We start from the raw sequence: 13820 nt of genomic DNA on the forward strand, positions 1-13820 counted from the left end.
ACAGGATCATGAAGACTAAGGAACACAGTGGACGGGTCACGGATAGAGCTGTGGAAAGATTCAGGAAATGAAACGAAGAGTGAAGCTTCACTGGTTCTGTATCCATCTGGAAATGGAAAGAGTGTGGACAGTCACAGAGCTGCCAGAACAGAGACGTCCTCCCAATCTAAACCTTTATACGCTCACGTTTTCACATGGTTTTAACGCTGTTTTTGTGACAACATGGACTAAGTATTCACCAGAAATTTGTCGCTCAGAAGTCTGATCTCCATCAAGTCATGAAAGCACACAACGCTGAAACCGAGAGTGACATTGGGCCATTTCTGTTTTTTTTTTTTGTTGTTTTGTTTTTTGGCATCTACTCTGTTACAGAGTCTATTATCTATTTCATAACCTTTGCACTTTTCAGTCAGGGTTTGAATTATCCTAAAATAAATGTAGTTTCTGTGAAGAACATTCTGTTCACATCAATCCTGAAACATTGCAGTTGTATTTCTTTTTTCTTTGGCATTTTCACAAGAAACGTCGACAGTTCAACTTGACTCTGAACGTAAAGATGTTTTTTTATTATTATTATTATTAATGAAAGCACATTTATTCAAAGAATTGAAACCCAAAGCGCAGAAGGGTAAAATCTCATAAAGGAGCAGCATGGCCTTTAAATCAGTAAATCAGTAAAGAAAAAACACATCTGGAAAATCAAATACTGCAGTGCTCAATCTTTTCTACTATAATCATCCAGACCTGGAAAATGATTATTTAAAAAAATCATCAATGCTTTTCAAGATTTTATGGGAGCCTCAAGTTTTCCACAAGCCATGTGGTGAAAACAGCAAAAATGAAGTTAATGCGAAATATTGACACGTCGACCTGAACATGTATGCTGCAATGTGACAGAATGTGAGAAAGTTCAAGGGGGCATTTATAAATCTTTTTCTCTCTTTTTTTCCCCCTCATTTTGACAAATCGGTGGCATTAGATGGAACAGAGCGTTCCGGCGCAGAGCGAGATTCATCTGTGACCAACATGCTGTAAGGAGAAGCTTGAGAGCTGCTGCCGGTATAAAACATTAACTGGGACATGAAGATTGCCTCCACATTCCTGAAACGTATCATTAGGACTACCTGGCATTTATTAACCACACCTCGTCTGTCTCCTCAGACAGACAACAGCCCCGGACCCGGGGAGCAGCACAACCCTTGACCCATTAATCATGCGGCTGCACGCATGCCTTCCGGCCCGTTTCAAAGTGACATCATCGCCTGACTGAGTCCAGGCAGATTTTGTCAAGAAAATGAATGAAATCGGTTTACAGTGTGTTTAGTTTGAATGCACAGGGTGGATCTGTTCGTACTGCGACAATCAGCCGCTTTGTTAAACAGCCTCCCATTCGTCAATCTGCGACGTGGTGAACATTCATAGTTTTATTTTAGTTTAGTTTAGTTTAGTTTTTTTCTTCCCTAAAGCTGACATTCCTGGAATTCTGCTGCTCTCGTCACAACGATGCTTCAACAGGAAACAGGCTTGATCTTGGAGTGTTTCTTGATTTACATGGTACGTTGAGTTCTTCCCAGATCATTTGTCTCACAGCAGGTCCCAATGAAAACTGCCTCAGGAAGGACGTCTGATCTCGCCTGATCTGTGTTGTATTCCCTCGGCGGGAAGAAAGCTCCGCACGTTGCAAGCAACTTCCTCTTGCTCTCCAAAACTCCCAACATTTACCCATATTAAGAAGAAAAAATGCAAAGAGTGGAATATGACTAACAGCCACAATCATTTCAGGGAGCTGACGTGATTTTGTTCAATCTGGCCATCAAACTGAAGCTCAGGAATTAAGGTACTCTAACGTTTGATTTGACTTGTAGTAAAACTTTACGGAGATTTGGATTAAGTTGCTAAAAAAAAACCCTCATATATGCTGATATTTCAAACTCATTTTCGACCTTAGCTGCTTCTAAATGTCGCCAATTCTTCATCATTGGACGATCTGAGGTGGGGAGAAATGGGTCCACCTTTGAATGTTTTGGTTCAAACTCAAGGTGAGGAGAAAATTGTAAAAAGTTTTTTTTTTTACAACCACCTGTAAAGCACGGTGACGGCTCTGTCATGGTGTGGAGTGAGCCTACACTAGGAGAGTTGATCAGCTTTTTGCTAAACTGAATGGAAGTAGAAATATCAGTATCCATTGCTTCCCATTGCAATACACCTAGATCACTACATGTTGATTTCTAAGCTGGAGAATGACCCCACATGGACCGAAGGGTCGCGACACAACAGCCTCCTGCTTGTCTCCAAAGAGCTTTGAGAAATCTTAGGCATCTGGAAAGCAGGTCTGGGATCTTAAGAAGGTCGGCTCAAACGACCCTACATGCTATTGTTCATCATTAAGTTAATCAAGTGCGTCTTTTTGATCTCCATTGTGCCTGAGGCGTCGTCCTTGACCAGGCATATGTGTGTTGCAGTGGTCTCCTCGTGCAATGCCTCAGTGAGAATGCCAGACATGGGTCAGACTAGCCAGCTGTATTTCCAGACTGTAAAAGGCGATGCTTCCCTCCTCTTGTCACCCTGTACCTCCAGCTCACTGAACCCGACAGGAATCTGTCTGCACTTGTGCAGAAGCCAGACAAAAAGCCAGAGAAGACCACGGGCTAATCAGAATTTCTCAGCTCATTTTAGCATGTTTACCTTTGGCAGATGTCACAGTCTATGTTATTTATTTTCTATCTTTGTCCATCTTTGTTTCTGTTTCTGCTCTGTTTTTATCACAGAAGGATTTCGTGTTAAACTTGTGGGTGAAATGCGGGCAGTTCTCTTGGAATGTTTTGCTGAATCGGACGCGCTGTTTGGTTTCATGAAATAGATTTGAAAAATAAAGCGATATACTATAGCTCGTGGTTACGTAGCAGGCCAGTCGCCTCTATTAAACGCGTAGAGTCGTCTGTGTGGCCAAGAGTCCCTTCGATAGCTCAGTTGGTAGAGCGGAGGACTGTAGAGGCTTCAGCTGAAATCCTTAGGTCGCTGGTTCGACTCCGGCTCGAAGGAGACGATACTTTTTTTTTTATTCATCGCTATGAATGTTTTCGGTCAACATTGACAGTTGTTTTTGCATTGCTATGACGCAACGCATGAACCTTAGTACGTAGGTTGCCCTTAACACGTTACCCGGAGCAGGTTGTATTATAAGGTGAAGGCGTGTTTGCGTCTCTGTGTGTGTGTGAAAGATTAATGCATAGCGCTAGAAAGGCTGACCTTCATCCTCAGGTAACATATAACAGACTATGCCTTTCGGTCAATCACAAAGCAGGCAGCAAGTCTCGTTCATCTTCAACACAAGCATGTTATCAGCTCTCGCGGTTACGTTTATAATTATAGTTTTGATAGGCAGAGTAGAATGAAATAAAAATATAATTTTGTCGTCCCACAGTCAGGGTTATTCAGCAGAAAAGTCGAGTCAGATGTGTTTGTTTAGCACATTTCAGCAACATGGCGCTGGAGAGTTGCTTGACGCAACAAAAGAGAGGAAGTGCAATTATAATTGTCTTTGTTAAGCCACCAGTTTATGCCACTGTTTGTTTGTTTGTTTTTGGGGCGGGGATGTATTGAGAAATGTATGAATTATATTTCTTTGAGCACTTTTATTTTGAAGGTCTTTTATTGCGCGCACCTTTCCACGTGTCTCAGTGAAGTGCTCTCCCTCACATTGCCGCAAAGCACTAAGAAGGTATACCTCTATTGTAGAGAAATTGCTTCGGATGTTTCTATCCTTTTTTTCTTCTTCTTTTTTTGTGTATAAATATATTCTATGTTATTCCACATGGACGCTATTTACAGTGCTCCTGTGACGCTTGGCTATATGTGAATATATATATATATATATATATATATATATATATATATATATATATATATATATATATATATATATATATATATAATTTACGTTTCATGCTCAGTGGGCGTCCTTTACAGCCCCCTAGTGGCGGGTGCCTGTTATTGCGCTTCATTTGTTTGCCTTTTTATTATTTGTCTGACAATAATTTAGTTTCATGTAGGAGTCAAAAGCGCACATGAAACCCAAAAGACAGCCAATGTGTGTGTGAGCGTGTGTGTGTTTCAGATTTTTAAGTCTGCCAGGTGTGTATTAAAACGCGTAGTTTAAGTAGAATTGCCAATTAAAAGTTGTAGTTTGCTATTAATCCAATGAGAATAGCTGTTTCTTTCTTGCACAGCAAAAGTTAATGTAACACTAATAACACACATCGTTGCCAAGCATTGTGGTGGGGGGGCGGAAGTTCACATGAAACCCACAAGATTACTGATGTGTCTTTTGTCGTCTTTTTGAACAAATGCAGAGCAAACAGTTCGCCCGTGTGTTGGTCTTCTGTATGTATCTGTTACACAATCAATCACTGTGTCTTATTCTCCTTCCACGTGCAGACCCTGAATTAAAAGGGTACTTGTCTCAAGAAAACTCCAAGCTCTGAAGCAGGTGAACATCGACACCTAGTGGTGTAAATGTGAACTGAAAGTAAAATAGAAACTACGAATGACAAAAAGAAAAACCCTGGCAAAGCTTGTGTAGAAAAGTCAGTGACTGCAGCCCCGACAATTCTATGAAGTTAGAAATATTACAAAAAGATGTGATAAACATTTTAATCAATCAAAATCTAGCAAAAGAAATACAATTTAAAACAGACGGATGCATAAACATCACATAGCAGCAAATTACACACAAAGCAATTTTATTTATGCTAATAAAGCCTGAAATTGAAGAGGCTATAAAAACTACATTAGCAGCAATAGTGAAGAGTAATGCAAGTTTACTGCAGTGCTGTCAGGGAAAGTATAGAAAGTTACTAAAGTTATAATAATATCATTTGTAATGTATTTCTAGGTAAGCAACAAATCACCACAGATTTTTATGTCAGGAATCTTCCAGGGTCTTACTGATAATTAATATTTATACTTTTAGCTTTTTGGTAAAAATGATTCAAGCAGAAAACAGGGTGAACTTGATTTGAGGCCTCGTTTCACTCGTGACGGGCGCGCTTCCTCGGTGATGCGGGGGGATCCAGGGAGAAGGCGGTGGGGGAACTGGGTCGAGACTCTGGGATGTATTCAGTCTGGTACTTGTCGATGTAAGGCTTAGCCACCTTCCACACCTGAGATTGATAAGAAAACATTTTCTAAAATCTCTTTCTTCTACTTCACAAATGTGAAAAAAAAATGTTTTTTTCTTTTACATCAAATTCCAATAAGATGACTTTTTTGGTTTTGACTCAACAAAATGACCTGAACTTCAAATATTTTAGCCTCTTGCCTTCTGGTCGAGGAGGAGACGGTGAACAGCTTCGATGTCTGGCGACATGAATCGGTCTTTAATCCATGGCCTGTTACAGTACAAGCAGAAAATGAGAAAATTGGAGACAAATTCGCCCCGTGTACATATTTTTGCGGGCTTGAGATCCATCTGACTCACTTGACAACGGTGCGCACAAGGTCGTAGACCTTCTCCAGCGGAGTGGTGGTCCGAAGAGGGCGGAGGAACTCGATACCCTGGCAGGCCGCCAGCAGCTCTATGGCAAGGACTGATCACAAAAATCCTGTTAACTGTGCTAAAGTATGGAATATCTTTATGTGCGCATGTTTTGGGGTAAAAATGGCCTGATCAAACTGACTTCTAATGCCGCTTTATTTGGCCTGGCAGTCAACAGTTTCTTGTTGACTGCCAGGTCATGGTCACTTCTAACATTACAAAACAGATACATTGTTGACTGAACCAAATCTTGTGTAGAAACAACCCTGACTGACAAACTGGTTAACCGTTTCCACTCAGACGGCTTGTTATAGCCTTTGAGGTAACGGCCTGAAAAATAAGTGAACAAAACAGCCAGAATCTGAAACTGAAAAAAAAATGTATTCAAGTCACTTTGAAAGTTTGAAAGAAAATCTGGCAAGTATTAAGACATAAGGCATGACTCAAAGTTTTCACCGAACTGCATTTAACCCCTTAATCCTCATGCAATGGGAAAACAGCACACGGGCGTCCCACTGCACATTAAGGGGTTAATGAACTGTCACTGGACTCGACTTACTGAACTGACATGCAAATATTCTGTTGTTGCATTAACCTACTTTAGCCTTCTGGTTCTGGTCTGCTTTGCGCCCCCATAATCAGAACCAAACATGGAGAAGCAGCATTAGGTTTAGTGACTGTGCCATTAATCTGGAACAAACTTCCAGAAAACTGCAAAACTGCTGAAACACTGAGACTAAAAACCCATTTGTTTAAAGTCACCTTGATCGCTATCAACTGAGACAGAATTTTAGCCTGTACCCATTTTAACCATCGAAACCACAAAACAAAACCTACACTATGGCCTGTTTAAAGCACTGTCTGAACATGAATTTATGATTACTTATGTTGTTGTTTTTTTCTCGAGTAGGCTCCTCTGGGTTTAGTATTTAGATTTGCTGTGAAATATTCTGGACAGAGCGTTTCACCTTGCTCCACATGTTCCACAACCCGCAAGGCTTTCCGAGCGGCCCAGCCTCCCATGGACACATGGTCCTCTGTGGCCGCGCTGGTGGACAGGGAGTCCACCGACGAAGGGTGGCATAAAACTTTATTCTCTGAAACTAACGGGAAGAGATGTCAAAATGAGTTTTCACTCAGATTCAATGATGAAGAAGAAACGCAAAAAAGGGATTTTGAATTTTTAAAAAAAGCAGCAGAAAAGAGCAAATGTTTTCAGAACCCAAATTGAAAACTGTACAAGAGTTTAAAAAAACAACAACAAAAAAACTTTCAGCTAAAGCAAAAAGCGCACCCACTGACATATTTGTGGAGAACACTGTTCACAAAACACATTTGTTTATGAGCGAACATGGGCAAGAAGGCTAAAGCTAGCTTTTCTAGCCCCTGTATAATCCTAATCTAGATGCTACGAACAGCTTCTGGGTAAGAACACGCATCTTGACTTACAGCAACATACTCAATCCGGTGAAGAAGTCAAAATAAGCTAAAGTAACAATGATAGCATCAAGGCCAGCGCCAGCCATGCTGATCCACAGTATTCTATGCAATGTGAAAAACAAAAGGAGAAAGAAACGCAAGAAATGCGAGAAGAATCATTTAAAAAGTTGAGCACTGACTAAATTTAGCAGGCTTTCATGAAATGTAGACCAAATCATTTGATGTTAAATTTCTGCCCTCATGCCAAGTTTAGGGTTGGAAGGAGGGTTAGAATTCGAGTTTCCTGAAATGTCTAAAAGATAAGAAACAGCATTTTAAAGTTTGAACGGCGTTTTTACCTGAAGTGCAAGGGTGCAACGTTTTTAGCAGAACTTTACCGGAAATTACGCAATGTTCCGTTAATTTCAATTGGGCCCAAGATGATCACAAAAAGCTTTTTGTTTCACAAACCACAGACGACGTCAGCACCGAAAGACGTCGCCCGTAATGTCCTGAATGAGCAGAATGTGGCAAAAGTTGAATGACTGCAGCGGGACGCGACGTTGTGAAGTGGGGAAAAAAGTGAAGATGTCACCTAAAATTCTCAGGTCAGGTTTTCATTTGCTGTGCTCACAAACCAACCTAGAGAAGCAGCGGTGCAGTGGGCAATCATGAAGCCCGAGTTGAGGCCGCCCTCGTTAACAAGGAAGGCGGGCAGCTCACTCAGTGAGGGGTTGCATAACCTCTCAATCCTCCTCTCACTGATGGAGGCCAGCTCATGGACGGCGATGGACAGAAAGTCCAGAGCCTTTTAGAAAAAAAAATATGGCACGAGGAGTTAATTACTTCCTCAAAGGTCATGAGGCCGTTTTATTACCCACAAACCTTTGCCGGATATTCTCCATGGAAATTCCCACCAGAAATGGTTTCACCTCGTTCAGCAAATACCATCTTGTACGGCCGTTAAGGTGACAAATAAATCAATAAGAAAAGTGGAAGTCCATGTGCGAACTTAATAAGTTGGGTTTGAAAAAGTGTGATCGACGTGACGCTGAAGGATACCGGGTTGTCTGTAGCGCTGTTGATCTCTGTGTTGATGATGTTCTGCACAAACATTATTGTGTCATTGGCGATTCCATGCACCTGCATAGAAAGAAATATGCTAATAAAAAAAAAAAACACACTCACAACTGATCTTAACGCCACATATTTAAACACAAACTTGAATAAATTCAAAGAGAAATATCTAAAAACAAACGGTCTGAAACATGTTCTCACTGAGTTCTGACAATTTAGCAAATAGAAACAATTTTGATTACTAATGATGATTGATACCAATTACTAAATCTTAGTTTCTTTTTAATATGTGCTGTGAAAGACAAGCAGGGCAAACAATTGGTTCAGAATGTAACTTTATTCCCAAATTAGGTGAAACTTCTGACTTTCACTTGGAAAATTTCCGTTGCTTCGCTTCAACGTTCTGCTAATCGGACTAATTAAACTACATTCGACCTGAAGTTACCTGAGGACAGCAGCGCATGGTGTAGGCATCCTGGACCCTGTCACAGAACCTATGACTCTCTGAAAATAGACATCAACATCACACATATGGACATGCAACATAGCCACATGACCATGATTTCCTAAATCCACATGGCCGGCAAATTTGACGCGTATTACCATTTTGAAAAGTGGCTTCATTAATCAATACTCCCATTGGGTTTGGGTCGCTCTGCTAACCTGCGATCTCAGACGGATGGTGGTCAGAGTCCAGCAGCGAACGGAAGCGCAGGGCGACCTCCGTCTGGCCCGGATGGGGACGCAGTGAATGGATGTCTGAGGAGAAACCACAATGTGTTGGCATGAACTGTGGGCAAATCCACGTCAGGTCGGAACATCGACGTGGATTTGTCCACATCTGCCCTTCCTGCTGCTGCTCACCGCTGTCAAAGGCCTTAGTGGTTCCCTTCAGCACCTCCAGCGTGAGAGCAGCAACTATGTCCGCCTGCTGGGCGATGGCCCGGGCGCGATCCACCGCCTCTGCCCCCAAAGAGGTGATCATCTGGGTGCCGTTGATCAGAGCGATGCCCTAGGCGAAGGACGGACAGAGGACACCGTCTGTTTGCTTAGCAATTAATGAATCTATCGATTGTTCTGACAATCCATTAATCAGATGGAAATTTCTGCAGATACTTCATTTAACCACTTAGTAGTAGAGAAACATATGATCTAAATAAACAAACAATTAAATTTCTTTTTTAAACAAAATAAGCATTTTATTTTTAAATGTTTGAGTGTGAGCTCTATTACTTGTAGGAAAGGATGGATCTGCATCTTCAAACTTCAACATGTGAAAATCATTCAATCGATACAGGATTGAGCTCATGAATTTTATTTATTTTTTTCACATAATTTCAACCCAATAAAATCAACTACATATCTCTTGAGAGGCTCTGGTTAGAACATTTTTACAGACAAAGTTTTTTTTTAATTTCATTTTATCTCAAATGCAAAATATGTACATTTTTTGTACAATTTAGACAAATATTTTTTTTTTTTTACCTGTATACTCCAGCTCACAGGTAATCAATCACTGACTTGTTGGACGATTATTCCAATAATTGATTCATCACCTTTAATCCATCATCCCTATTGAATGCATCAACTCAGTGATTTCTTATCAAAATAAATATGACATAAATCTGGGCGTTCCAATGATTTTTACTTTTTATTTTTTCCTTTTTAGGCATGATGATGGATACGACCACAATGATTTTTAATAACAAAATTAGCTGTACACTAGGATCTACTGTGATTTTTTTTTTAAATCCACACAGGTCTAAATAACGAATAGATGCTCAAATAGTAAAAGAATGACTCAAATGTCTCATTAATTCAAGTGGCATTCATGTTGACTGTATGTACAGTGAAGCAAACTGTATTTAGGTTTGATTTATCTTATTTAAAACCTGTTTTTTTCATAAATAAAATCGTTTCAACTGATTTAAAATTTGATAATCGTCTGTCTGTCTGTCTGTCTGTCCCACTTTATACATAAAAAAAATAGCATCCTGTAATTGTCAGAACAAGTTGTGTACTTTGAGCCCTTAATCTCAAATAAACAACTACTACACCACGTGTATATTTTTGAAATGTTACCTCTTTGGGTTTCAGTGATATCGGCTTTAGTCCGTGGGCCTCCAGGACCTGAGCAGGAGTGAAAAGGAGACAGAGCGTGTGCAAAGACAGGGGTCATCAAAAAGCAAACATGTTTCCCCTTTGGACCGAGCAACCTTCTACTTTTCCAAGAACGACGCTCGTTTCCTTGAGTTATTATCACAGAGCTGATGTGTTGAAACCATGGAAAGGTGACTGTACATATTTGGCGTCTGCCCATCCGCTCTTGGGGGACCACATTTTCCCTTCTCCCATCAGTCCCAGGGCAAGGTGTGAGAGGGGGGCCAAGTCTCCGCTCGCGCCCACCGTCCCCTTCTCTGGAACGAAGGAGAGGCAGGAGGCTGCATGGGGGCGAAGTGAGTTGGAGAGAAGGACTCGTCAGAAATCAACTCTGAGCCTTTTAAAGAAGCGATCAGATTGGCGAATCAGCATGGGGGAAATGATTTGGTATCTGATGGGTCTGGTTGAAGCTTACCATTGAAGGCCTGGATCATGGCTTGGAGGGTTTCCAGAGAAATCCCGCTGTGACCTTTAGCTAAAACATTGATCCTCAGAGCGAGCAGCATGCGGGTCCTCTCGGGACTCAGTGGATTCCCCAAACCTACAAGTCACAGCAAAAACTCTAAAGTCCAACATACTGAATGCTCAGAAGTGTCAATATCAAGGCGGGCTTTACAGATCGCTACCTGCTGAGTGCGACCGCACCAGGTTCTCCTGGAGTTCCCTGCAGAGCAGAAAGTGTGTGGTACATAAAAGAGGATCGTTCTGCATCAGTTTACAAAGATTAAACCAGAAAAAGTTGCCTTTACTTGAGCTTCCCGACAGGAATGACAGTTCGAGCAAATTTGCCGAAACCTGTCGTGATTCCATACACAACTGCAGGAACGACAGGCGCAGAGGAATAAGTTCATGGTTCATGGTTCGTTTTCCCAAATTGTGGGAAAACTAAATTCTGCGATCACTGATTTATAGCATGCGCTCCGCAGTTAATCAGTCGTCAACTGCAGGTTTACCTCGGTTTTCTTTGACAATGGTGTCCAAAAGTTCTCGTGATTGCACAACCTTTCTCTCTGCCTCCGGAGTTAGCTGAAAAAAAAAAAAAAAGGTTTGGTGGAAGGGAGAGAAGTCAAAGATTTACCACAGACAAAAAACAAAATACACAACAGTGTTTGATCATTACCTTTATCTTGTAGAGTCCTCTGCCTAAGTTGACCAGATCAGTGGAAGTCAGGCTGTTGCCATCCAAATTAATGTACTGCAAAAGCAAAATGTGTGACAAAAAAACAAATCTGAAATCCATTTTTAGGCGTTCAACAGAAAATATACTTACTTCTGCGGGTTCCTTGTACGCAGCTGTGCTGTTTTGTAGTCTGGTTAAGAATAAACGTTATCAAAATGTTGTCGCTACTTGGATTTACTTCAATGTCTGTTTTGCAGGCCTAAGGATACATATTTGAAACTCCAGGCTCACATGGGATGAAGTCGGAGGACATGGTGTCTCCCTCAATTGCTGGAAGCAATTTAGGAGAACAATTATATTAAATTAAAAAAAAAAAATAAAATCTTTGAATTAAGCAATACTCATGTATACAAGTAGGGTTGCCTTGCATTTAAGACATTAATTACCAAGTTCCACAAAGTCATTATCCTCCAGCACATCATCGATGGTGTCGTCCGTGTCCAGCAAGCCCAGGCCCTGGCACCTGCGCACTAAGAACCGCGTCTCCTTCACAGACTCGATGCCGCCGTTGTCCGGCTTGTTCTTTATGTACCGCTTCAGCGCTTCCTGTCCGAGCCACCGGATGTTGTTGGAAGTGTCCCGGCAGGCCACTGCCACCCATTCGTCTCGGATGTGGACGGTAAAGCGAGGCATTGCGCGTCGGCGAGGCTCGGCCGCAGTGAGCGCTGCGCTCCGGGCTCCCGGGTTCCACCTTCAGCCGCACGCCTGCCTCAAACACCAATCAGATGCGGGCTGAGGGGGCCACGCCTCGCCGGAATAGCGCATTTTGTTGTTGTTTTCTTTCTTTCTTTCTCTCTTCAGAGACCAGTGACCTCCAAAGGTTGTTCACACAGATGTTTGATCTCATCGACCAAATGCGGTTACAACAAGCCCAGGGGGAGGAGGCCAGTTTGAGGGAAAACGACTGTTGTAGCAGAAATGATTAACACTGGAAAAATGAAGTTAGAGAATCAATATGTGAATATATTTTTCTTTTTTTGGTCATTATGACAATGAATATTCAGGAAGATGACTTATACAATGACATGATTCCAGAAGCATTTTGCTAAGTCTTTCAAAACTCAGACGAGGCACAAAGGTGCAGCGGGCACTACCTGTGGACGGGTTCGAGTCCCGGTCAAGTCTTGCCGCCTGCCCTACCTGTGAGTTAAAGGCCACTACAGCAAAAATAAAAACAACCCACTGAACCTGTCAGCACATACCTGACATTTATGTCATGATAAGTGAAACGTTTTAGATTTGCCGCAGTCTACAGCTGCTTTTCCTCGCAGGTTTCCGGGGGGCTGGTGCCAAATGTCATCGGGCAAGAGGTGGGGTTGATAGTCCATCACAGGGAAGCACGTAGACATGCAGGACAAACAACTGCACGCGTGCGCACGCACACACACACACACACACACACACACACACACACACACACACACACACACACACACACACACACACACACACAGGCACACATAAGGGCAACTCAGAAAGAGCGAGATTGCAGAGTTCCCAGAGACAACATGCAAACTCAACGCAGAAAGACTCCAGGACCTTTAACAATGTTACATTGTTAAAATATGCAAAGCATAATAACAATAATTATCACAATAAAACAATCATAATGCAGTGAAAACTGTTGTCCAGTATTGGATAACTTTAAACTTCATTCAAACTGCTGGTTCAGTTCCAGATATTTTCTGGATTCAGTGGATTTCTGTCCTCTGTTGCTCAGCTTCACTGCCTCTGTCTCCTCCACCCTTTGATTGATGAACATCCAGAACTTGCTGTACATTCATCAACAGACAGTCTGGGGTGATTGCACTGCAGCATTGCATTGCGTGGATGCGTCTGAATCCACACAAGTATAAATTAATCTCAAAGAACCCTGGATTGGAAACTGCAGGTGTGTTACTGCAAATATAAATAAAATATATTTAAGGTTGCCCTGCTTTGTTCCACACCTTTTCTTAAATGGATTGCGATTTGCATTAGCACACACTTGGTGAAATAACCTAAACGTCTAAATGTACATAGTGATATAAATTGTAATCTTTTCTCGACTTATAATTAATATGATCAGAGTGCAGAGAGTGTGTGCAGAGTGCGGGTCATGTTCAAGGTTTCCATGCTGCTCTGCATTACAACTCCCTGACAGAACCGGCTTACAGTATCCAAGCACGTATTTCATTTAGTAACCGCTATTGTTTTGTTCGTGTTATTATTACACCCCATAATTTATTTAACATTTACTGCCTGTTTCTATGTAATTTGCAAATTACATGGAATTGCAAATTCCATGTAATTTGCAATTACATGGAAACATAAACTTGTTGTGTTTTTGCTGCTGTGGAGATATTTCACTGAATTTGGATGGCTGGAGTACAACAAACACAATAGATTTAAATGTACATATTTAGGGTGAACACTGGGAAAATTTGGCATGGACATGTAACCAAACAT

The 13820-nt window shown here is 41.5% G+C and overlaps 1 protein-coding gene and 1 non-coding gene across 3 annotated transcripts; one reads left to right on the plus strand and one right to left on the minus strand.

Moving 5' to 3' along the window:
* The first annotated feature begins 2955 nt into the window (after positions 1-2955).
* trnay-gua (transfer RNA tyrosine (anticodon GUA)) lies at positions 2956-3042 on the plus strand. Its single transcript is given in 2 exon segments — positions 2956-2992; positions 3007-3042. It is a non-coding gene; the product is annotated as a tRNA-Tyr (tRNA).
* Positions 3043-4639: 1597 nt separating this feature from the next.
* Positions 4640-12091, minus strand: hal (histidine ammonia-lyase). Of its 2 annotated transcripts, XM_055037587.1 has the most exons (20): positions 11759-12083; positions 11582-11642; positions 11463-11490; positions 11313-11387; positions 11146-11218; positions 10942-11008; positions 10819-10856; positions 10608-10733; positions 10334-10473; positions 10115-10162; positions 8897-9044; positions 8696-8791; positions 8478-8536; positions 8018-8098; positions 7841-7906; positions 7598-7763; positions 6505-6639; positions 5480-5588; positions 5321-5390; positions 4640-5162 (listed from the first exon to the last, which is right to left on the minus strand). In XM_055037587.1, the coding sequence occupies exons 1-20, from the start codon at positions 12003-12005 to the stop codon at positions 5031-5033; spliced, it is 1965 nt and encodes a 654-aa protein (XP_054893562.1). In that variant the 5' UTR covers positions 12006-12083; the 3' UTR covers positions 4640-5030. The 2 variants fall into 2 exon arrangements, with proteins under 2 accessions (XP_054893562.1, XP_054893570.1); XM_055037595.1 differs by lacking the exon at positions 6505-6639 and having other exon boundaries at positions 11759-12091.
* Positions 12092-13820: the final 1729 nt, after the last annotated feature.

The sequence above is a fragment of the Poeciliopsis prolifica genome, unplaced genomic scaffold (genome assembly GCF_027474105.1).
Source record: "Poeciliopsis prolifica strain line A6 unplaced genomic scaffold, Auburn_PproV2 SCAFFOLD001, whole genome shotgun sequence".
Lineage (NCBI taxonomy): Eukaryota > Metazoa > Chordata > Actinopteri > Cyprinodontiformes > Poeciliidae > Poeciliopsis > Poeciliopsis prolifica.

Coding starts and splice junctions, on each gene's coding strand:
- hal (XM_055037587.1), bottom strand. CDS start 12,005: ATGCCTCGCTTTACCGTCCACATCCGAGACGAATGGGTGGCAGTGGCC. Junction 11,219..11,312: donor GAGGACTCTACAAGATAAAG/GTAATGATCAAA, acceptor TTTTTTTTTCAG/CTAACTCCGGAGGCAGAGAG. Junction 7,764..7,840: donor ATGGAGAATATCCGGCAAAG/GTTTGTGGGTAA, acceptor TTTTTCTAAAAG/GCTCTGGACTTTCTGTCCAT.